Source organism: Syngnathus scovelli, chromosome 13 (assembly GCF_024217435.2).
Source record: "Syngnathus scovelli strain Florida chromosome 13, RoL_Ssco_1.2, whole genome shotgun sequence".
Taxonomy (NCBI): Eukaryota; Metazoa; Chordata; class Actinopteri; order Syngnathiformes; family Syngnathidae; genus Syngnathus; species Syngnathus scovelli.
Window position 1 is genome coordinate 7829613 of NC_090859.1, and position 24606 is coordinate 7854218.

Below are 24606 nucleotides of genomic sequence, written 5' to 3' on the forward strand. Positions count from 1 at the left end.
GGGGTTTGTCACTAACGCTATAGATTAGCATGTGGTCTCCAGCACAAAGCTGTAGATCAATACTGCTGCTCAGAACGCAGCAGATGGCCCGGGACACAGAAAGAGAGAGAGCACAGAACAAGGGGATAAAATGTCCCATCACCCGACAGCTTTTTTTTCCCCTAATTTTTCAATATACCACTTGCGCTGACCTTCGCCGGGACGAACGTGCCCATCGTCTCTATTTTTGAAGAATTGCTTGTTACAGTTAGTGGAGTCGTTCAGGTGGTTATTATTCAAAAGGCATGATTAGGCCTAACTAATTGGGAATCAGAAACTCTTATAATCATGTTACGCAAATGTCATCTGTGGTTGAGCAACATGACTCCAGAGTGTAAATAAACAGGCTATTGATTATCTCAACAGTCAGCAAGCTAATCTGCCTTTGTGTCTGCAAGTAGCAACAAAATGACCAAACATTGACTTCCGTATCCAATGACTTCTTTCTGGGCAGACTTTACGAACTTGAACACCAGACGCCTCGCTGTAGCACACCAACAAAATAAATAATTGGTTCACTCTATTACAGTGATGTTGGTAAATAAAAGAGCATTGTCCAGATTAATTAAATTATTTGGAGAACAGTATTCACAATAACACAATTGTATTCACTTACAGCAAGAAATAGACAATGTATAAACAGATTCCGTTTGACAGTTTCTTGTTGGAGTTGTATGCAACTGATGCAAATTCCATTTGAAATGTTTTAGTTCTAATTTAGTGCATCCAACAAACCCCTTTTTTCATATGTGCCCTCTATTTTTTCCAGCTCAACACCTTTTTGTAAAAGTAATAATAATATTAAAAGAATCATATAGTATGTAATATCATAGTCACATTTCTGTTTGTCCCCAAATTTCATTTTGTGGCAAAATACAACATTATGTGCGTTACATCTATTTTCACAAAATGTGTTTATCATTTTCATCATATTTTTCTGTTCCAAAAAATTGGACGGAAATTTGATTTTGAAAATGAATGTTCATTTGTTTGTTCCGTTTATTAGTTAGCAGACAGTACTGTTTGCTTTTTATAGTGTTCTATCAAAACACAAAAAGGCAAAATATGACTTTTGTCAGGGAGAGTCAGACACCCATTGCTTGAAGGCAGCAGAAGCAAATTTGTTTCTTCCGCCTTTTTGTAACAACCTCGACCACTTCCTTCTCCGCCTCCTCTTCCTCCCACAACAGCTGCTCCTCCTCAGCTCTCGTCCTTGGGTCTTCCACGAGCCCCACGCCCACCTTACAGTTCCCCCCTGCATCGTATCTCCACCCTCTTTTCAGCTTTTGGCTTATATCTGCCTTTAACCTTCATGCTGTCGTCTTCTTCCTTGTCAATTTCAATACCATCCTTCCATTCCTCCTCACTTGCTCCACATCTTTATATTACTCTTCTTTTCTTTATGACCAAGTGGTTTTGGTCTGCAAAAGAGACAAAACTTTTGAAGAGGAAATAGACACGTTGTCCCTCAGCGGACCCCCTGCCTGTCCCTCTGACAGCTGATCAAAAGAAGAAAATGGGTCAGGCTTCTGTTCCTCTGCCCTTAATTACACAACAGTCTTTAAACAAAGCAACATCTGCCCAACTACCCACCCTGTGCCTCCTCCATCTTGTCTTTTTCTAAGTCCCTCATCATCCTTCTTATCACCCAAGCTCAGGGGTAATTTTTTAGGACAATTTCCAGGAAGATGTACTGAAAGAGCAACAAAAATTGGTGGAGATTATAGGTGGAGTTCACTTCCAAATAGAGTGCATCCAATTAGTGTATCTAGATTGTCATTTCAGAGATGTGTTTAGTTGTAAACGCGTAATTGTACAATTGAAGGGAGTACAAGCCATTCTTGAGCCACAACAGGTTATCGTCGTACTGTATGTTATTTTCCACTGTTACCTTATTTCATAATGTTTTGAGCATCTGTTGAACTCTTTGGGTGATTCTTTGCACGCAAAGCTTGAGTTTGGGGGCCGTCTTAATCTTACAGGCCAGATGGATTGCTTCTCAAAAGAGTTTCATGAAAACAATTCTGGAATAGACAAAAGAAGCTGTCAAATAATTCATTAAAATAAATGATGATCAGACAAACGTTTTAACTTTTTCACTGTCTTGATCAGTTTTGTTAAAAAAAAAAAAATGGTTTAGATAATAAGATGTATTTGCCCATTTACATCGATAGTAATTGAAAAGCTATTTCTGCTATTTTTCGCTGATGGCTGGATAACTGAAGGGAAGTTGGGGCCAGAGGTCTTTTGCTCTCGTTTGTCCTTGGAAGTGTAATGAATTGTGCAGTAAACAGGCTACAGGCCATAATGCTCTTTCATTGCAGCTCCCACACTCATCCATCCGCCCCGAGACTGTCAATAACATCCCCATGCTCGCCATTTACACGCCAGCAGTTTGCACTTAACACTGCCAGTGTGTTAACTGCTCAAAACATCCGACTGAAAGTACTCACCTTTGTCCAGAAAATGAAACCTCCACTTTACAGATGGCGTGGCCTTGATCTCACCTATTTACAATTTCCTTTTTCTTTCTTGTTTTTCTTGTTTACAGTTGAAGAACAAGAATGTTCACTTGCTTTGTTAAATTCATTTCAAGTTTTATTCCGCAGTGTAAAGTTCGTCTTTATGTACTGCGTTTATCAAATTACGGTTCAGTCAAATGTTTGTTTTAATGTAGCATCCACATTATTAACATTTATTAATTTTTTTTTGATAGACTGTCCACAAGAATTTGCCATATAATGCACACTAATTGGCTTAGGCCTGCACACTGAGAGAGAAGGGGCTATATCGAAACATCTGCCTTTGCAAAGACGTTTGGTTCGGACTGACACCGTCGATGTAATATTTATGTGGTGTAACTGTTGTAGTTAACAGTGTTGGTAATTTATCTTTGTGATGACTTGAAATAGTTAACAAATGCCAAATACTATTACCAGCAGAGCATTGTTTGCCTTGCAAGACAGGTTTTTTGTACAGCCTTTGTTATTTGAATTATTTATTTCATTGTTTAGGTGTAATTTGTGTACTTATTTTTGCATATTGAAGGTTAGCTCAGATTAAAGCAACATATGGAAAATGATGGACGAAGACTGAATAGAAGATATGCGATGGAAGTAACCATAAAATATAAATATTTAAGATGTTGTTTGGAATGTGAATAACAAAATTCAATGCGACTAGTTTTACAGTTTTCATGTTTTTATTAAGGGTGAAGTTAGTTATTTCTCCCAACAAGAGCATGTGGTTCGTCCCGCCCACTATGTTCTAAACCTTACATCGATTGGTTAAACGTCCGATCCGTCAAAAGTGGTGCCGCCCCATTCACGTGTTGTGTTCTTTCCACCCCTCCCTTCGTCAGCAGGTTGGGTTGAGCGGTCCACTAGGGGACCGTGGACAGCTCCCGTCTGAGGAGCAGAGCAACACAGGAGGAGGAGAGGGCTGGACATGGGGGAGCCACCGAACAGGCCCGTATGATCGAGAACAACAAAATTCGGATGTGCACTCACCGGGGAAGAAACACAAAGAGAGCAGAGTGGACAGGCCACCGGAGGACGGGGAAACAAGCGCGGAAGTGAAGAGAAAAGGGGGATACGGCTACTGACCCATCCCGGCGCGTCAGGGGGGAGAAGAGGCGAGGAGAGAGGAAGGAGGAGAAGAAGGAGAAATATTTCCGCTCGACCTGATGGACTGACGACAGATGAATGAAGACTGCCTACACTAACGCCTATCGATGCCTGGCCAAGGACCTGGACGCTTACGCCATGAATACGGACATGACAATGGACGGCATCGGCAGCCTGCACGGCGGGGTGGCGGTGAGCTCTGTGGCCCCTGACGTGGAGCTGATGAGCGGCCACAGCCCTCACCACGGCCGCGGGAGCTCTTCGGGAGCGGTGGGGGGCCACGGGGCGGCGGCAGCGGCTGCCCTGCGGATACACCAGGACCTGGCTGCCGCTGCCGCGTCATCGCGCTCGGCCATGGTGTCCGGCATGGCCAGCATCCTGGACGGTAGTGGGGAGTACCGTCCAGATCTGTCCCTGCCGCTGCACCACGCCATGAGCGTCCCCTGCGACACGTCCTCTCCCGGCATGGGGATGAGCGGCACTTACACCACCCTAACCCCGCTGCAGCCGCTCCCCCCCATTTCCACCGTGTCCGACAAGTTCCATCACCACCACCACCATCACCAGCGGCTTTCCGGCAATGTCAGCGGGAGCTTCACTCTGATGCGGGACGAGCGTGGGCTGCCGGGCATGAACAACATTTACAACCCCTACCACAAGGATCCCATGTCCGGGATGGGTCAGAGCCTATCCCCGGTGCTCGGCAATGGCCTGGGCTCCCTCCACAACACCCAGCAGGGTCTCCACAACTACGGCGCCACCACGCACGGAGGTCACGACAAGATGCTCAACTTCGACCACACCATGCTCACCAGAGGGGACCACCACCAGCACCGAGGCCTCGGTGGCCCGGCGGGCGGGATGATGCCGCACCTGAACGGCATGCACCACCCAGGACATCCTGTGTCGTCAACGGGACAGCCCCCCCACCCCCACCTCCATTCTCCATCTCACGGGCCCGTGTTAGCTTCCACCAGGGAAAGGCCGCCCTCCTCCTCTGGGACGCCGGGGGGGAACAGTTCGGGGCAGCTCGAGGAAATCAACACCAAGGAAGTGGCACAGAGGATCACAGCCGAGCTGAAACGGTACAGCATTCCTCAGGCCATCTTCGCCCAGAGGGTCCTGTGCCGTTCCCAGGGGACGCTCTCGGACCTGCTGAGGAACCCCAAACCCTGGAGTAAACTAAAGTCGGGCCGGGAGACCTTTAGGCGCATGTGGAAGTGGCTGCAGGAGCCCGAGTTTCAGAGGATGTCGGCTCTCAGACTGGCAGGTAACTTATTTTCTGAATTTGAATTGCTCTTTATTGTGTTATAACGTAACAAAACGTAAATCCACGTCCCTTTTTTTCTCACTTACTACCAAATGCTTTGGCTGGGTTTATTTTAAAATATTGCCCCCCCCCCCTTCCCTCCTTAGAGGCAGAAAAAGAAGAAACGATAAAGTGAAACTCATTATATTTAGTTAAACTCAGATAGCGTTATGTTTACCATTATTGATCAACAAAAAGACGATCGATGGGGAATGACCAGGTCAGAGGATTTCCCTCCAAACACGCCGTGCCTCTTACTATATGTCCCCACACAGGAAACGCTCATACAAAATTCCACACAACTGTCATTGCTTATTATTAAAAAATAAATAGTCATTCTTCATTTAATGGAGTTTCCACTTTTTGTGAGTCCGAGAGAGAGAGAGAGAGAGAGAGAGAGAAATGGATAGATAGATAAAGAGCTATTTAGTTATTTAAAGAAATTCAGCTTGCTTGAGGGGCTTAGGAGGTTGTTACAGAAAGGTTGACACTTCAGTGGGTCTGGGGCCCCCTCTAGTGAGGAACCTGGTTTGTGTTCCACAACAATTCCCCATTGTCTGAAGGGAACACAGCCACAGCAGCAGGGGCCTTACAAAAGGTTGAGGTGTGTGTTTGTGTTGGGCGCTTAAAAAGATGATAGTGGGGCTAAATTGCCCCAAAAGGAGGTTTGAGTGATACAGCTAAGGTTTAGTTGCTGTGCAAGCAGTTTTCTTGTTCATTCACTTCGGGGCAAGATTCATTTCAGCAAAAAGGCATATTTGATTTTGTAGTTAAAAAATAGTGCAGGGTTATTGATTACAATTAAGAAACATAAATGAGTATTATTTTTGCATCTAATGGTAAGTCGCCTCTACGTTCGTACAGTAGCCCAACTAATGTTTTACATTGAAAAATGATTAAACTCATTATATAAAAGCAAAATCAAACAAAGGGAAATGTTGATTCAGATCTAAATATTTAAAGGATAGTTATTGGGTACTGTGTACAAAAAATAAAATAAGAAAGCACAAAATGCATTTGGTAATAAAGCTGATTAGGAAAAACGTTTGTCCATAAATATCCTAAAATTGAAATAGTACTTGTGGAGTATAGAGTTATTTTAGGTAAAAAAATTTAAAAAAGTGTTGTTTAAAAAAATCCCTGCATATGGTAGATTCATCCCAACTGTTTAAACAAGGTTTGTTGTTAAATTAAAAACAATGGGAAATTGATTGATTTTGGATTGAGTTGTATATAATTGAAAATTATTCTGTGAACATATAACATTGATTCAATTTTAATTTAGATTTATGTGTATTCCAATTATTTTTATTGTAGTTATTGGTTGTTTGCTTAAATGGACTGATTACATTGTGTTCTGCCAATAAGTAACTTTGTTCTTTAAGGATTTTGATCAATCAAGTTTTTTGAAGATTTGTGGCTTGTGTTACAGCAAAATAAAATTACATTCTGAATTATCAAAGTCTATTTCATGTATAATCTTGTAGAATACACATTTTATTTTGATAATACTAACCAAAGTTTCAAAATACTCTGAAGTTTCTAGCATTGTGGCGGACATTGTTTTTCAGCTTTTGATCATGAATGATGTGTTCTACTTTTTTCTTTTAATTTTTAACTTTTTGTCTGTTTTAAAGTTAAAGAAAAAGAATCAATCGATGTAATTTTGGCAGAACAGTTTTGTGCCTATTTGCTTGTTAAGAGGGATCAATGCAAACATTTGGAGATAAATATATGGAAATCTGTCCAAAAACAAGCAACAAAGGGCACTGAGGAGTGAGGACCAGTCTATGCTTGTTTGCCCCTGTTTCAAAGGTGCATATAAGCAGTTTGTGCTCAAGCTCTGACAGATGAGATTATCTCTGCACAATTGCACCATTCTTTGATTCCTTGATTTCTGTCTATCGACCCCGTGGCAGGGGTTGTTTGGTTTTGACGGCTGTTGTTTGATTATATAGATTAACAGGAAATGCCTTGAGTGAAGGAGGGGGTTGGGGTGAGGTGCTTTCATGCTATTTGTGTTGTAAAATGGCAGCACATATACACACTCAACAGCAACCCACTCCTGCTGTCTTGCAGAGCTCCCTTTTCTTTCACCGTCTGACTTAAGTTCAACATCTACAATTCGCTCTCCAAATCTTGATTTATTATCATTAGATGTCATTATAAATACAAAACAGTAATTGTGTCACCTTATGTTGATTGTCATAGTCGTGGTCAGTATATATATATATATATATATATATATATATATATATATATATATATATATATATATATATATATATATATATATATATATATATATACATTAGACACTATTATTGTACAGTATTTTTGCTCATAAGAAAAGGGGCATTTTCGCCACTGTGGGAGTGAGCACAGCTGACTTACTTCCACTTACAGATGATGTAAAGTTGGCCGCCGTGTTCTGACCCCACACACACACTCACACACAACATACTAGCGCATTAGCCAAGGAGGATCCCATTATATTTTGGTTTACCGCTGTAGTAAGTGCAGATATGGGAAATTATTTGTATTACTTGAATCCAATCTGCTTTATATATGAAATGGGAGAGAACTGTCCACCTTTCCAAACTATAATAGCCCTGGTTATCAGTTTATTATGAATCTGGAGGTAGCCTGCCAACAAACATGACTCTCCAGGTTTGTTTTCCTCTTTTGTTTGGTCTGTGCTCTACTGCCTTACACTGTAGGTACTTCATATTGTCATCACAGCCATGATAAATGCTTTTCGAAAAGTACTGCACTTGCTTTGGACTACACAAACATCTGCAACAAGCAGTCTCGTCCAGTTTTGAGATTTTCCAAAAACTGAAGTCATTTTTCTCAGCTCTTGACTGTCACTGTTGACTATTAACTGTGTTGATGCATACATTTGGTGGGCTCATAACCGTGTCAAGCCCAATCCATCACTTATAAGAGTTGTGAAATTTAGAATTACTTTCTACAAAAACGCTCATGAAGGAGATTCCTTGACTTGGAAAACGCTCAAATGAAATGTGTCCTGAGTGTTGTCTCCTTTCCTCCTCCTACTTTTTTTGGAATCTGTTTCTCTCTCTCTCTCTCTCATTCTCTCTTTTGGGGGGAGGTATTATGTGATTGTCAGGGGAATTGAACACAAGAGCAGAGGCAGCAGCAGCCCGATGAATTATTGATGGGAATCTCGGCGTGACCCTCCTCGGTCTGCTCACTTCACTTCTTCTTCACCTCACAGCCGGGTTAACCAGGCAAAATGGAGGGAGGGAATAAAAAAGGGGGGAGGGAGTGTGGATCCCATTGTTTGGTTGGAGGATGCTGCCCGTGACTCCAAGTGAATTATGGATGAAAAGAAAACGATCCGCAAATCAGTGTTAGAATAGGCGAGCTCATATTTCAACAGTTCCATCAGTACTACAGTAATGCATTTTGTGACATTTTTTGCTTGTAATTAACGATAGCTTTAACATCCTGCCTTTGGCTATTTTAAATTAGAGAGCTTTGGGGAGGGGGTTGAGTAATGAAGGAAAATGGATCACATAACTAATACCGACATAGGATGAACTCACAGTGTGAAGTGGAAATGGAACCGTTAGGTGACTGGAAAAACTTGGACCAATATGTTCATTTCGACATTTTAAATATGTGTTAAGAACTATAAGTCCAACAGTTTGGGTCGAGTTGCATTGAAAACCCAACTGATTAGACGGTACACATTTTCCATTTTACGTGTCCAGCTACAAGCAGACTTTGCTTTGCATTATTAATGAGCTGGACTCTGCTTTATGGCATGCCAATTACCAGCAGTTACTCTCCTTGTGTTTTGTGTGTATTACAGTTGCAGATTATGGGAATAGAGATTGCCTCTGTTTTCAGGTTCTCGTCTTTGGACCTCCTGCATATTCACCGTCAGCTATTGATCCATGAAAATAGATTTTAGACTGCTGGGAGGAGGCGTTGGAGCTTTGTAGTGTGTCAGTTTGAGGAGATTTGACAGAAAATGTTGCAATTTTGTCTTCTTGTTTACTCACCACCGGCATAACATGATGCAACATTTAAATGGAAGAAGAACGTCAATATTTACATGCGAATGTAATGTCACGGTTAGTATTTAGGGTTATATTGTGTTATTTTTTATGATTGTTTTTTGTAACCAACATGGAATTAAGGTGACGAAGATTGATGCCTTCTTGACAGTTGTTACCATTCTTTTGAGAAGTGCCTTTCATCACCTCCACCAGGTTATTAGTAACTGCAGCTCCTCTCAATCTGCTGGATAAAGCAAAGGCAGCTGCGGTGTTTGCAGGATGCACAGTTTGATTGGCACCCGACCTGTGATGACAGCCTTGACTGCTTTTTTTTTTGATAGCCTCGGGATAAAAGACAGGTTTTAGTCTGTCCAGCGGGGTACTGACTTTAGAAAACGACAGTCAATCAAACTGTGGGATGTAGCACAAGAGATTGCTGTGCTGCTCCACATAAAGTGAGAGACCTGTTGTCGCCCTACATCAGCAAGTGGCCTTTGAAGGTCTTTGCTTTGTGCTTCTTGTTGGTTTCTCACCTTTTGAGTAAACGGGAAAGAGAACCGCCGTTATTTCTAGCTGCTCTGGTCACGTTTTCTTTTCTCGTTTTTACTAGCGGGTGTAAACACAAGCATGGAAATAATACAGCAGCTTATCAATATCTTAAAAGTGTAAACATCAGCCTTGCTTATTCTTACTCTTTGCAACTTTTCAAACTTGGAATTTTATAGCGTTGTGTAGTGAATTATTTCATTCTGTCCATCCACAGCAATTATGGCACAATGTGGTACAAGTGTTGTCCGGCTGAATTAGCTGTCCGAGTTCAGAAGAGAAAATGGTCCTGTCTCAGCTTTATTAAGGCGGTCAAATCAAACGTGACATCTGTACGCTGAGCTCATCGAGGCTGAGCACTTGTTGAGAAAAAGAAAGAGGGACATGAACGCAATTCTCAACCAGAAGTAGAAATCTTTTTTTTTTTTTAATAATCGTTTGTTGGCATGGTTGGGTGGGTTTGGTGTGAAAGAACCTGAGCCCTGATTTTAACTTCACCAAGCACTTTTTGAATGAGCAAAATGTCTTTCTGCTCATGAATAACCCTCACAATTAAAATGAGTCTTCACATAGGTTGATGTAATTTTAAAATCGAGGTATTTGATTTTTTGTCTTGATTTTTTTTTTTTCATGTTTGTCCCAAGCACTATTCAGAAAGTGACAAATGAAAATTGTGAATGAATGCACGAATTAAACAAAAATCTACTGCAGGATCAAAAGTTGTTCATTTAAATTTTACTTGGAACCACTGACGAAGCTTGAATTTTTTTTCCTTGGAGAGAGCAATTGAGAGGCTAAGGATAGCTCAGTGGGTCCGTAAATTATCTTTTTTTTTTTAACAAAAATCCCTCATAAAAGGCTGATAAAAATTAATTCTATGTTCCTTCGGACATAGGTGGAAACATGGAGAAAAAAAATCCTGAACAACAAAATCGAAAAATACCCAAAAGTAAATTATCACGTCTATCCTGGTGGGTTGAAGCATATTTTGTCCGCCACTACATGAGACTCATTTGAAGAAAACTGTCCAAACGTTTACTTAATTTTGAACCATGACGTCAGTAACGTGTGCGCTTATTGTCTTATTTGGCTACTGGGCTGATGGACGTTTGGACATGATTTGATGAAATTCAGTGTCTCAAACAGTGTCTACTGTGACTCTTGATGATGTAGCAACACAAACAAACAAACCAAAAAAAACTAGAAGACTTTGGACATCACTCACCAACCAACCTTCATTTTCCACTTTGTGTTGTCATTCAGAATGTTCCGTCTCACCAACTGCCAACTCCCTCGGGTTCATTAGTATTGGTGTCATGGCGTGGCTGAAATAACTCTGTCTGCAGGTGTAATGAATAAAGACAGGCCGCACGGAGCCGTCACTCTCTAGACAGGCTTTATGGTGAAAGACAAACAGCACTGAGAGAAATCAAAGGACAAATAAAAGGCCTTTTGCTATTCGACCTTGCGTTGGACGAAATTGTGCAATAATAGATTAAAATTGATAATTTTGATTTAATAGTATAATGGTACAAAATAATCTACCTGCAAAACAGTGTTTAGTTCCATGAGTGTAGAAAAGTGTGACTTTTATATGTTCTATATATTAAAAAAAAAGTGAGTTAGGCTAATGGAAGAGGTGCGATGAATAATCGTTTAATCGACAACTAATCAGTCAATAAATTCATCATTAATAATTTTTAATAATGAATTATCTGTTTGGATACTTTTTTTCATATGAAATTGTGTAAACCATAGATGTCAAACCCAAGTCTCGGGGGCCAGATACGGCCCGCCACATCATTTTATGTGGCCCGTGAAGACAAATTGTGCATCAACTTCATGTGCCAATAATTAAAAATTGAGTTCACTTTTAAAAAATAGAGTTATTGCTAGCCATTTTTATTTCTATTCATTTTTTTAAATATTTTAACCGTTTTGGCCCTCTGAAGGAAACTATGACTATGATGCGGCCCACGCCAAAATTTAGTTTGACACCCCTGGTCTAAACCCTTCGAAATTGCATATTGTCAATGGTTATTGTTCCCAAATCTCCGTCATCGTCCATGAAAATTTCTTTCGAATCATCATTGCATTTACTTAAGAAAGCATTGATCAGCATTTTTGCCTATTTTCTAACACGTTACAAACCAAAACAACGAGTAGAACATAGATGAATCATACAGTCAGCGTCATTGTGAAATACTTTAGTTTTGTTTGATAGTTCTTGTATGTGTGTTGCTTCGGTTGCCTGCAAATGTGCTGATGTCTGTAGTGGATCAATGCTCAGCTGATGCTCTGATACTGACACCGAACAGCAACATTTGTTGCCTCTGCTTTGCTTTATTTAGATATTCTGTGTGTGTGTGACTGTGTGTTTCTGCAGCGTGTGTGTGTTTGTTGGTGAAGCAGCAGTTTGGGTTCGGCCCGTGTGTTAGGGTTGGCGTATGTGGATCGATGGCAGTAATCCAGAGCAGATTAAAAGAGCATTAATACTGGCAACGATAACGTAAACGGTACGGACCGAGTTCTCCATTGATCCGTAGGAACCTGATCTAGACTGGTTCCTGGAAGAGAACGGGAGGCAGCGAGTGGGGGAGGGAGAGCTGACTGACCGTATGCACTCCTGAGAGAGAGTTTTATGTTTTTGCCACCGAAATAGAAGGGAAATAAGGACAATAAATGGGAAACAGCATATTTTATTGCACACAGCAACCTTAGTAAACATTCAGTGCATCGCCTGTATTTTGCCATTCTGAATTAATCCTGCAGCAAGTGCAGACTTTAAAACAAAGTCCATGCATGGAACTTGCATAATTGTGGAGATGTTTATACTCTCAGAGTGTGTTTATGTCATAGGAGTTGATGCAACTCAGCTAATATTGATAACGGCCAATGTCTGATTCAGCAGCATGTATGTTGAAGTTCACTGTTATCAAGCATGATTCACTGGTTATTTGCTCAGTGCGTGGTAAGAGAGATTTTTTTTTACATTTACGTAATTTAATGATATTTTCTAGTAGACAAATACTGTATAGTACATAATGGGTTTTTTTTGCCATTACCAATAATTATCATATAAAATACTGAATTATGACTTAATCCCCTATTTTCAACAATTTTGAAATAGAGAAAATATAGTATTATCTCCCCTCCAGAAAGTGTTTCTTCAGATGACCTCAGGCTTATCATTGGCTCTGCTTGTGCTGATAAGTCAGAAGCAAACCTGAACATGAAGAAAACTGATGGTCAACCCCCCACCCCCCCCTTTTCTTCAAATTTTGTGGTAAAAGCATTAAAAGGAGCTCTCGTTTTGATGTGCATTAGACTTATGAGATTGGCTGGAATCCACTTCTATTTGATTGTGCCACGTAACTGGATTCATTTAGTTGATACTGTCTCTTATTGGATTAGGTTTTAGATTAGATGGATAGGATCCAATTGTAGATATTACAGCCTTTATTAGTGACAGTTTACCGGGAGGGAGTAGCTAGAAATGTGTGTGCATCCATTCACTATCTGGCCATCGAGAACTTCCATTTATCGTCCTCACTCATTGGCTATCCATTCTGAACCATTCTTCCAAATGATCTACATCCGCTCATTATCTATACCCAATCCTTGTGCCAACCACTGCACCCCATAATATACTTCCACTTTCACTCCACGAAATCATAAATACAATTTTGTTGCAACTGTTTTGCTGTCTAGGCTGATTTGCATATTACAGACAGAAATCTGATTAATTTATATGACCTGGCAATGGTTAAAATAGAGAGGTGAGCAGTTTTCCAGGATTTCGCTTCATAGCTCCACAACCGCTGGATCAATCATCAATAACAATCCAATCTATTGATCGCAGAATATTATCTTTCTACCTGTGTTTGCTCTATGCCGTGTGCTGTGTGCTTTGAGACAGACCACCGATGGCTTCGGGACACCAAAAACAAAGCTGATAAGAACGAGTACAGAGAAGCCGGTTAACTCATCATCTATTAGTCTAGTGTGTGTATGTGTGGTGTGTGCGTGTGACTAAACAGTGGCTGCCTTTGACTCATCCTCACTGTCAACATTTAGCAAGTCAAGGTTAGTGAATGTTTTCCCTGAAGCCTTTATATCTCTCCAATGATACTTGCTTGGAAATTCAAACTTTTTTTTTGCAATTTGGAGGCTAGTTCCTCATTCTGGTGAGATTGTGTCATGTGTGGACGGACGAATGGATGGATGGATGGATGGATGGATGGATGGATGGATGGATGGATGGATGGATGGATGGATGGATGGATGGATGGATGGATGGATGGATGGATGGATGGATGGATGGATGGATGGATGGATGGATGGATGGATGGATGGAAATGAATCATCCATCCATCCATCCTCCCACCCATCATCCATCCATCTATTTATCCATCCATCCATCCATCCACCCAACCCCATCCATCCATCCACCCACCCATCCATCCATCCATCCATCCATCCATCCATCCATCCATCCATCCATCCATCCATCCATCCATCCATCCATCCATCCATCCATCCATCCAAACCCATCCATCCATCCATCCATCCATCCATCCATCCATCCATCCATCCATCCATCCATCCATCCATCCATCCATCCATCCATCCATCCATCCATCCATCCATCCATCCATCCAAACCCACCCATCCATCCATCCATCCATCCATCCATCCATCCATCCATCCATCCATCCATCCATCCATCCATCCATCCATCCATCCATCCATCCATCCATCCATCCATCCATCCATCCATCCATCCATCCAACCTTTGTCTGATGGAATCACCATATACATGGTGGACTGATAATAGTCTACTTTTTTGAGCGGTCACACAACTATTCGGCGACTATATCCTTTGTTACCTCCCCGATCAAACAGCTCCAAAACACAATTGAATCTTATGTTCCCAATCACAAATACCTACCAACCTACACACTCAGAGCACATTTACACCATTAATTGTATGCTCCTATTGATCTCCAATCAGTTGCACTAATGATTAAGTGCTTCAGCCGCTAAGTGTATTGAATAGCTCTGATGTAATTCCATATTTTTCTTTACGTTAAAAACGTCTTCAAGGAACGGGTGATTACACTTTTAGTGCTCCTGTGGGTATTTCCACCAGTATGTTTGTGGAATTGATCTCAAACAAGTTTGTGTGTGTGTGTTTACATTAACAGAGACAGTGTGGCTCATTGATTTAATTAATAGTCATAGAGTACAACTTTTGCCACTGCTTGTACTACAGGCAGCAAAACTAGTGTGACATCACAGCCACGACTGAACTTAACGAAGAAGAAATTGTTGCAATATCAAGGCCTAGATTCAATCCTGTTATGATACTTACTATATTTGGGGAGTTTTCCTTTTGAAAATAGCCAGAGATGCAATGTACTGTCGAGACAGAGGGAGAGCATTTCCGGTGGGAAGAGGAAATGATCACAGTACATTAAGCACAACCACACACACATATACCGGGATATTATGTAGTGCTGATTGCTAAGTGCTAAAATATTGCACGCCTTAACATAAATCTATTATGTAGTGCATGTGTGTGTGTGTATGTGTGTGTGTGTGTGTGTGCGTGTGTGCGTGTGTGTCTGACGACAATAAAAAAATCATTGTGAGTGTCTTGTCCACATACATACATGAAATTTGACCTCTGCATTTGACCTGTCACAGTAGTGGACATAGCAAACACACTGTCAGCGGCACACACTGGGGGCAGGGAGCTACTGAAGCAAGCGCCCGGTGAGCAGTACAGGGTGTCAGTGTCTTGCTCAAGGACACCACAGTGTGTGTGGGGCGGTGTTTAGGGTGAATGGTCTTGAACTGATGTCCACAGAGCGGTATTTGACAATCCGAACCACTTGGCAACGGCTGACTATGGACAGGATACATACGATGTATAGTAAGGCTTTTTTTTAAAGGTGACCATGTATCATATCATGATCATAAGCAGAAATTGATCACACGCTGCCCACTCAACATAGAGTACAACTACAACTTGAGATAAGGCTTAAAAAAATTACCATGTATGGTAGGTATTGTTAATAACTAATTGATCATGCCTTTTTTAAAATAGAAATAATGACCATGAATAGTAATACCTTTTTAAAAAAATGACTATGTTTAGTAATGACCACGTATCATAAGGCTTTTTGGAATAAAAAAAGACAATGTACATTCAGGCTTTTTGTTAATAAAAAAAATTATACATATGTATAGTAAGGCTTTTTTATATTAAAGAATCTCTGTGTATAATAAGGCTTTTTATAAAAAAATGACAATGTCTGGTAAGGTTTTTTTAATAAAGAAAATGAAAAAATATAGTAAGGCATTTTTTTTTTATTTTATTTTTTTTATTTAAGGCGGCTCGGTGGAACACTGGTTAGCACGTCCACCTTACAGTTGGGGGAGGGGGGGGGGTCGATTCCACCTCCGACCCTCACTGTGTAGAGTTTGCATGTTCTCCCCGTGCCCACGTGGGTTTTCTAAAGGCACTCCGGTTTCCTCCCACATCCCAAAAACATGCTTGATAGGCTGATTGAGCACTCCAAATTGCCCCTAGGTGTGAGTGTGAGTGCGGATGGTTGTTCGTCTCTGTGTGCCCTGCGAACGGCTGGCAACAGGTTCAGGGTGTCCCCCGCCGACTGTCCGATGACGGCTGGGATAGGCTACAGCACGCCCGTGACCCCCGTGGGGACAAAGCGGTACAGAAAATGGATGAATGGATTTATTTATTTATTCCTTTATGTATTTATTTATGATTAAATGGCTTAAAAATGACCATACTTTTTTATGATATTGAAAGATATAGTAGTTAGCTACGTTGACTGCTAATATTTGGAAGACCTAATTTCAGTTGTGACAAGTTGCTAACAAAAGATTGAACAGAGCAATCATTCAGTTCTGCTGGCTCCTGATTGAGTGTTTTGATGTGCCAAAATGTGGCGCCACACTCCAGCAGCGAAATGTATGTTGAAGGACGACTTTACTACTTACCCTGCACTTACATGCCCTCAGTGTAATGGATACCAGGCTTAAGTGGTAATGGTGCAATAAAAAAATTAAAAAAAATGATACAGAGTGCCAGAGAAGGCACGGCATGGTGAAAGGAAAAAAAAGGGATGAAGCAAGTCAGAATGATAGGAGGGGCAGGAAGATGAGCGAGAGGCAGTCGAGAGTGATGCAAGCAGGCCAAAATAAGTAAAATGAAGAAGGTGGTGAAGGAGGGTGGATGAAAGATGATGGTGCAGAGAGCTAATGGAGACAAAAGAGTGATGATGAAAGCAATAGTGAAGGGGCCTAAAAGATCAAAGATGAAGCAAAAAAAAAATATTTTCATTCCCTTAGCACCACAAGTGTCAACTGGAGTGAATTGTAAATGTCTTCAAGTATTGACTTTTTTTGAAATAACTGCATTTTTTTTTTGCTAGTTTTCTGTTGCTAACACAATTCATGAGACAACAATGTTTTTTTTGACCGTGTCTGCATTATTCAATAAGTGAGTGCATTTTTCATGTTACGTCTAAAATACCAAAGATACTTTTATCAGATGCTGTCAGATCATTGTTTAATTCTCTACTTTGATTTTTGTTTCACAGTATTTGGAGTAAGACACTTAGAAACACATAATAGATTACTTGGATAAAAATAGATTACTAACTAGATAACTATGACAATTTATTAGTTGCCATACCCTTATATGTAATTAATGGAACACTAAGCAAACTGTATCCAAAGGCTGTCTGTGACTGTTTACGGGTGAAACGAGAATAAAGTCTGAATCCACATCATGTGGACTTTCAACTCTCATCCAAGTATGATGTCAGTTCATCAGTGCTATCTTTTGTGCCAAGTCTATAGGTTTGTTGAGTCTTGGAGTCACATGGGGGGGAAATACAATTATTTGACAAATGGCCTCAAAAGAGAGAACAACTTAACAAATTGCTGTGTTAAAAGGATCCGAGTCCTCCTACTTTAATGTAGATTCTTCTTTGAGGAAGGAAGAATTGACTTCTACTCTGGACTGAATAATACCGACATAACAAAATTGATTGCAGTATCTTCTGATCAATGACGTTACTACAATCATCATGTATTACTATGATCAAAACCAAGAAGGTAAACTAACCAAGTGGTCTTCCATATTTTTTGCTCATACTGTCTGTGCTTATAGACGTCTTTAGCGACACGGCAGAGATCTGATGAAAGACAGCGCAACCATGCCTTATTGATCCCATTGATCCCGTCTCACCTTTAAAGAATACATCCCTCCTCCCCTTTACACTCACCAACCGCTTTATTCTCAATATTACCCCGTGCTCCCAGACCGGTAAACGCATTTTGAATAATATAATTGCGCATTTGATCCTCACTGTAACCCCGATCAGACGGTGAAAAAAAAACAAAACAAAAAAAAACCTGATTGAATCACTCATACGTGCTACTTGTTCCTTGATGGGAGCGGTTGTGTTTGTTTGTGTGTGTGTGTGTCTGAGTGATCTCTTCTTACAATTGACACTTGGCATTTTTTTCATACATTGTGTGATTTAAAAACTGCCCCTCTCGATTGGAATAAAATATTGACTCTTACATTCTTCATGTCTTGTGTTATTTCCCATTCATCGGTTGTAGCGTGCAAGCGGAAGGAGCAAGACACAGCAAAGGAGCGCAACAACACACCAAAGAAATCCCGGCTGGTCTTCACTGACCTGCAGAGGCGAACGCTGCTGGCCATCTTCAAAGAAAACAAGCGACCTTCCAAAGAGATGCAGCTCACCATCTCGCAGCAACTGGGCCTCGAACTCACCACCGTCAGCAATTTCTTCATGAACGCCCGCCGTCGGAGTCTGGACAAATGGACAGATGACGGAGCTAGTCCCGGCGCCCAATCTTCAGCGTCCAGCACTTGTACCAAAGCGTGACAATAGGTGGCTGGGTAGATGACGGGGTGGGGTTGGGGTGGGGTGGGGTGGGGTGGGTTGAGGTAGCGGGATTGCAAGGTTGAGGGCACGGGTCGAGGTTTGGCCCGATCCAAGCAAGGAGCGGAAACCAAAAGTTTTACTTTTTCTTTTGTTTGTCTGTTTGTGTTTGTCAAAGGTGACAAACTGAGAGAGGGGCTGCTCACTGTGACGACTTGTAGCCAAACCGCCTTTTCCAAAATCCATTACAAATCCATTCAGAAGCTGAAGGGTAGAAGCTTTGCCAGAGAACAAAATGATCAAAAACACAAACCATAAAAAAAAAGGGAAAAAGCTTCACTGCTGGTGTCTCATTTAGAACAAGGAACTGACACACTAGCCCAAATACCAAAGACGAGAGGACAATATATTGTTTTCTATTATGCAATATAAGCTAGGAACCAACCAATGGACTAACCAATGAAAGCTTTATGACTACAGAATGTGCAAAGAATAAATGGACATTTCATCAGATGTCCAACACCTAGGTTACTTATTATACCAAACCAAAGAGCATGGAATCGTTTCTCTCCAATGAAAACATCAGACATGCTTATGATTTTTTTTTTTGACAAAGTAACAGTTCACATTTAGGTTCAGTTACAGTAACAGAAAGTAATTTCCCTTCCAGAAGAGCGTTCAACATAGGCTACAATTATTACTTCACAAGCATCACTTTAAGCTTCAATCTTACCATAGACAAAATTACACAATTGAACAATTCTTCACATGAGGAAATGGCTTACAACGGAAGCACAAAGACACTATCGACCTTTCTCACCGTCTGAGCCATGTAGAACTGCAAGTTTTCCTCAAATTCAGTATAGTGAATATGTACAACGTATGTGAGCACAATGTTGAAGCACATTTTTTTTGTTTTGCAATAGAACTGGGGCTCTCTCTGCCAAGCTGAGTGGTTTTTCGCATCTTAGAAAACTCAGGATGCCATTTTTCTAAACAGTGGCTGAAATCCACTCTGCGTTTGAGTCATCACACGCTGTAATGTATAAATGTACATTCATACATTCACACACCTTTTAGTCATTTCCAAAATGCGTTGCCTAAATTTACAATCTGACAGAAACATGGTCAAGCTTAATCGGTTGAGCTAAAAATCGCTTTGTGAAAGTGGATTGTACAGTTTTTACAATTTCCTGTTCAAAGCCTGCCATTTTACTCCAATTATGTATTTGGATATTTATTGTAGACATTAGAACAGTTTTTATAATATGTTTGTTGGAAACCGTATTACACGTTTGGTGGTCCTCAAATCATTTTCTGCCAGCCCAGTAAAAATGTATCTTTGACGTCAATAGCCGTCACTGGCAGCGAATGACTTAATGATCAGTGATATCAAAGATTTCAACACTAGTTCTTCCTTTTTGGTTGAAATCTTACTAGACATTTTAGGATTGCCATCAAACCATTGTAAAGACTAACAGTTGAGTAGACCATTTGATTATGTGGGGAACGGACTGCCCAGGCGAATCAGGGCCTTTGTAATAGTTAAAGAGGACAATCTAAAGACGATGTCTGGAAAGTCCGTCTCCTGCAGAGGATCATTGGCTTCGTAAGCAAGAGGACATATAGCGCTTCAGACAAATCAGTTTGATGAAAACTCCATCGTCAGATATCAACTTTTGTTTGCAGCTTAGGCTTTATTTGATGTCTATAAGAAAGTGACCCAGCACGTATTGTTACCAATACACTGTATGCGCCTATACGATCACTCTGTATAGCCTTTCCCATATGATGTAAATACTTAAGCCCCCACAAAACACCTCGACCGCCATCACCTCCTACTGCATCTGGCAGCCTTTATGATCCATAATCACCTCATCAATCATCTCTTACGTGAGCTATCAAACCAAAAAATAGCAACCAAACCAAAGCAAAGGCACCAGTCAGCAGCCCCTGCTCCTTTAGAAACCCCAGGCTGAGTCCGAGCCTGGTTAGAAGCAAGCCAAAGGCTTGCAATTGAAAAAAAAAAAAAAAAAAAATGGACACTGAGACTTTTTCTATTTATTGACAAATCGAAACCAAAGAAAACCCTTTTTCTGCACCTAGCTGTTCCAACAAACGGACTGAAGATGGAAGAGTATTACTACCAAAAACAAACAAAAAGTATTTCAGAAAAAAATAAATAAAAAAAAGAGTGGATTCAGCGATGTCAAGGATAGAGGACGACGCTGTGAGGAGGAGGGGAGGGAAATGGATGACATCACAGGAGAGGAGAAATAGCTTTGTTCAGGCTGATGTCGAGTCAGGCCGGAGTTAAGTATGGGACTGAAAAAGGGAAAACCACACAGGAAGGAGGGAGGAAGAAAGCGAAGGATGGCGTCATCAACGTTCTTCTCTCCGACCTGCAAATGTCCGAACATTAATGTGTCTCTCACGGTTGAAGAGTGTCTTTAACGTGTGCCTATGCAGTTTTTCAAAGTAAAAATGGTTAAACGAACAACAGAAACCTCAGCTAACAAACCAAAGATCCACTGTTAAAGCCAGAAGCAGTTCTCCTCCTCTTGTAAAAGCCCAACTTTGGCTAAGCAACGTGTGTGCACCACTCACTTGATGTACTTTGAGTTCTCTCCCAAGCAATGTAGTACTTTTCAACAAGGCCTACATTGTTGCCGTTCGTTTACATTATTTCTAGTCAAGTTTGCTTATCCCTGGTAACTAGCTTGCCAGCAAGTATTTATTCATTTCAATTCCCATCCAAACATGCATGCAATTTTAAATAGCAGTAGCTTCAGCAAGCTAATTTGAATACGTATACGATAAGAAAGAATCGTCTCATTTAGCCTTAGCCGTTAGCTTCTGCGCGAGGCAAGTCTACCTCCAAGTTTCCTGAGGCTTTCAGTGCTGGGAATCTTTATTGATTCCAGCCATTCAATCAATTACCATTTTAAAGTGAAAAAAAAACACAATAGCTAGCACCAGTTGTGAGCTAACTACAATGCTTCCATCATCTATGTTTTGCTTCCCCCCAGTCCAACATGAAACTCGTGTTTCTGCTGACTGAATTGCTGAGCTTCCTAAAGCAAGAAGAGTGACAAAAATGCTTTGTGAGATGTACAATTCATACCAAAGACTTTTTGCTGCACTATAGCACACTGACATACTCGGATGTATCTAATTTAACTGGATTCCACCAAAGAAATTGCCCAAAAGTCAGATTTCTTTGTTGATTAGCTTGCACAAAAGCCCACCTCACTGTTTTGGAGAGGGAACCATGTAGCTTGGAAGAGCCACATTAGCGTGCTCTTTAAGAGGAGGGGAATTCTGCTGCTGCTCCATAATGTACAACAACAATAAACAAAAGCAACCAAAATGACATAAAACACACTGAGAGAAACTGCTCAAATATCGGTCAAATAGCTTTATCCTTCATTTTCTCTCTTTCTGTATGTAAAGCTTCTAGTCCAAAGAGATGCCCCCACCCACTGAGCCCTCCAATCGTGTTGACAATACCCAACGGAGGGGTGTTGTTTATGGAGCCAGGGGGTGACGGCCATTTTCCATTCTCACTTGCAATTCTGTCTGAATGTAATACAGGCAAAACGAAACCAAAAAAAGAAAGAAAAAAAGGATATGAAACCAAAAATGTTCCAAAGAGGATTTCACTGCTTGTTTGCTCGAAGTACTTAAAATATGATTGCCAATAATTATGTCTAGTATTACATTCCTACTTGGGATTTTTGCTAAATATGCGTGTTTGCGTTTTTTTTTTGTTTGTTTTGTTAATTTAATTTAATTTATGTTTCTAATTTAAGCGAACAAATTGTGTTGCCAAATCTCCCACTGCACCCTTTACCCTTTTGCTGAAGATTAGCTTTGCCAAAGTTTACATTGTATGTTCCTTTTTCTTTCTTTTGGATGCTGTATTTATTTATAATGTGTTTAGAACACTCTAGGTTTGTACTTGATGATAATTTAATGATATTTAATTAGATGTAATTGTTTTCAATGAATATTTATGTATTTAAGAATGTTAGTTGCATCAAAGATGCAGTGCTTATGCCAGGCCTCTTAATTTATTCTTTGTTAGCTTTTTGAAGACAAAAATGACCAAAAAAAAGGCAACGTTCTTTTATGAATGCTTAGACTTAATGACAGAACAATGTAGGAATGTTAAACTAGACTTACATCTGAATGTCCACTCATGCTCTCAGTATTTTTTTTTCCTTTTTTCGTGGGGATGATGTTTCAATTTTGAACATAAAAACAAGGCTCAGAATAGGCCAACAAATGATGAGCACTGCATCTCTCTTTACTCTTGCTAATTTATTGTTTAAATTGTTCTTTTCATTTGTTTGCATTCTGCTTACCATTGTCGAATAAGCAATGACTTTCAGGCTGATCTTCTAGATAATTAAAAAAGAAAGACAAAAAAAGATCAGGTGAAGAGCGGGCCAACATTGATGTAAATGGAACTACCAAAGATAACTGGAATCCTTGAGAGAGACAAATAAACTGTGTGTTTACATCCATGCAGCTCATACCCTGGTTAAGGATTTATTTTCTTTGTTATCGTATTAAATAGATAGTTTTATTAATTGCTCCCCCCTATTTTTTGCAACAAAATAAAGTGTTTCGATAACTATATTTTACAAAGAAGTCATCCTGAGAAGAAAATATTTTACGTTTTCAAACTTCAGTCATACTTTTAATTGTAAATATTGTTATGTTTAAAATGTTTCCCCCATGCCCAAAAGTCACGTTAACTTCATTGACAACTCAACAAGTGTGGAATATATGGTTGGTCGTCATGGATACCAAGGAAAAAATATCTTCGCTTGTCTTAACCTTTTATAAACCCTGGCCAATACTTAAAATTTGCTACATTCAAAAGCATTCGAAAGCTTAGTGAAATATCAGCATGAGGTTCATATGGATATTGCGCCATTTCTCATAACATTTTGCTTTGCTTTTCTTCTCAGTGTGGCTCTAATGCTCATTTATAGTATTTTGTATCTAACTGATTAGATAGACTTAAACAAAAACAAATTAAACATTTAAAACATCAAATTATTTTTTATGGGGGTTTTTTTGCAGCTAAAAGAACTGTGGACATTAACATATGATAAAAGAGGTGAAATGTAAATGTGATTAAAATTCTCCAGGAATTTAACATTGGAAACCAGGTGTAATATTATTCCCGTCTCATCTGAGATTCTGTGCAAAATCATTATCATAAGAGGTTACTGTTAAAGGGGTGTGATGCTAACACAAAACTGAAAAACCTGCTGCAGCGATCAAATTTCATAAGGACATGAATGTGTGTGTGTGTGTGTGTGTGTGTCCAATGGTTAATTTCCAAGCATGTGTGTGAGAGAAGAAAGCAAAGTCTATTTCAGCAGTGAGAACCCGAAAGGCTGTCTCACTGAATTTCCATTCATCCGTTTGATCATCACAATGAAACCAAAGAAACCAAATATATTTTTCCTTTAGTTCCATTTACCTACAGCTCCACGCTTGCTTTTGTATTGCAGATTATTTATTGATTTATTTACTTTCTAAATCCCTTTTTGGCCTTTGTAAGGGTCAAATGAGATCAGATCCAAAGAAATTATGTGAATGTGGTAGCCATTTATGAACATTTTAAACTGTTTAGTATGATGGATTCCTGACACAACATACAAGGACAGGTGTATTTTCTCTTCTGTTTCAAAATGTAGAGAAGGGACACACATATAAATGACATTGAAAAAATAAATACTGTGGATTTAGATCTAAATTGGAATAATACGAGAATCCTTTTTCTTGTCACGCGAATCAATTTCAAGTTAAGTAAACGTCTTGTTCAAGCATGATTTTACTGTTTTTGCAGTCTATTGTTGACTTGGACTGTCTTCAGTTGTGTACTGCATAGCAACTACATTGATGTGATTTGTTAAGCCAACAAATGTGAAAGTCAGACTTTTGTGTCACCTACCACCATGACTCCTGTTATTTAAAAAAAGGAAAACATACATGATCATATTTGCTATATGGACGTAACTGCTAAAGCACCTCTCATAATCAAAGAATTGAGGAATTGGGAGTGGGCTGCCCTTTTAAAT

General features: G+C 40.1%; 1 protein-coding gene across 1 annotated transcript; it reads left to right on the forward strand.

Annotated features, from left to right (window-relative positions):
* Window positions 1–3405: 3405 nt before the first annotated feature.
* On the forward strand, window positions 3406–24488 carry onecut2 (one cut homeobox 2). The gene is made up of 2 exons (XM_049738034.2): window positions 3406–4935; window positions 18219–24488. Exons 1-2 carry the CDS (start codon window positions 3744–3746, stop codon window positions 18506–18508), a joined length of 1482 nt encoding a protein of 493 aa, XP_049593991.1. The 5' UTR covers window positions 3406–3743; the 3' UTR covers window positions 18509–24488.
* Window positions 24489–24606: the final 118 nt, after the last annotated feature.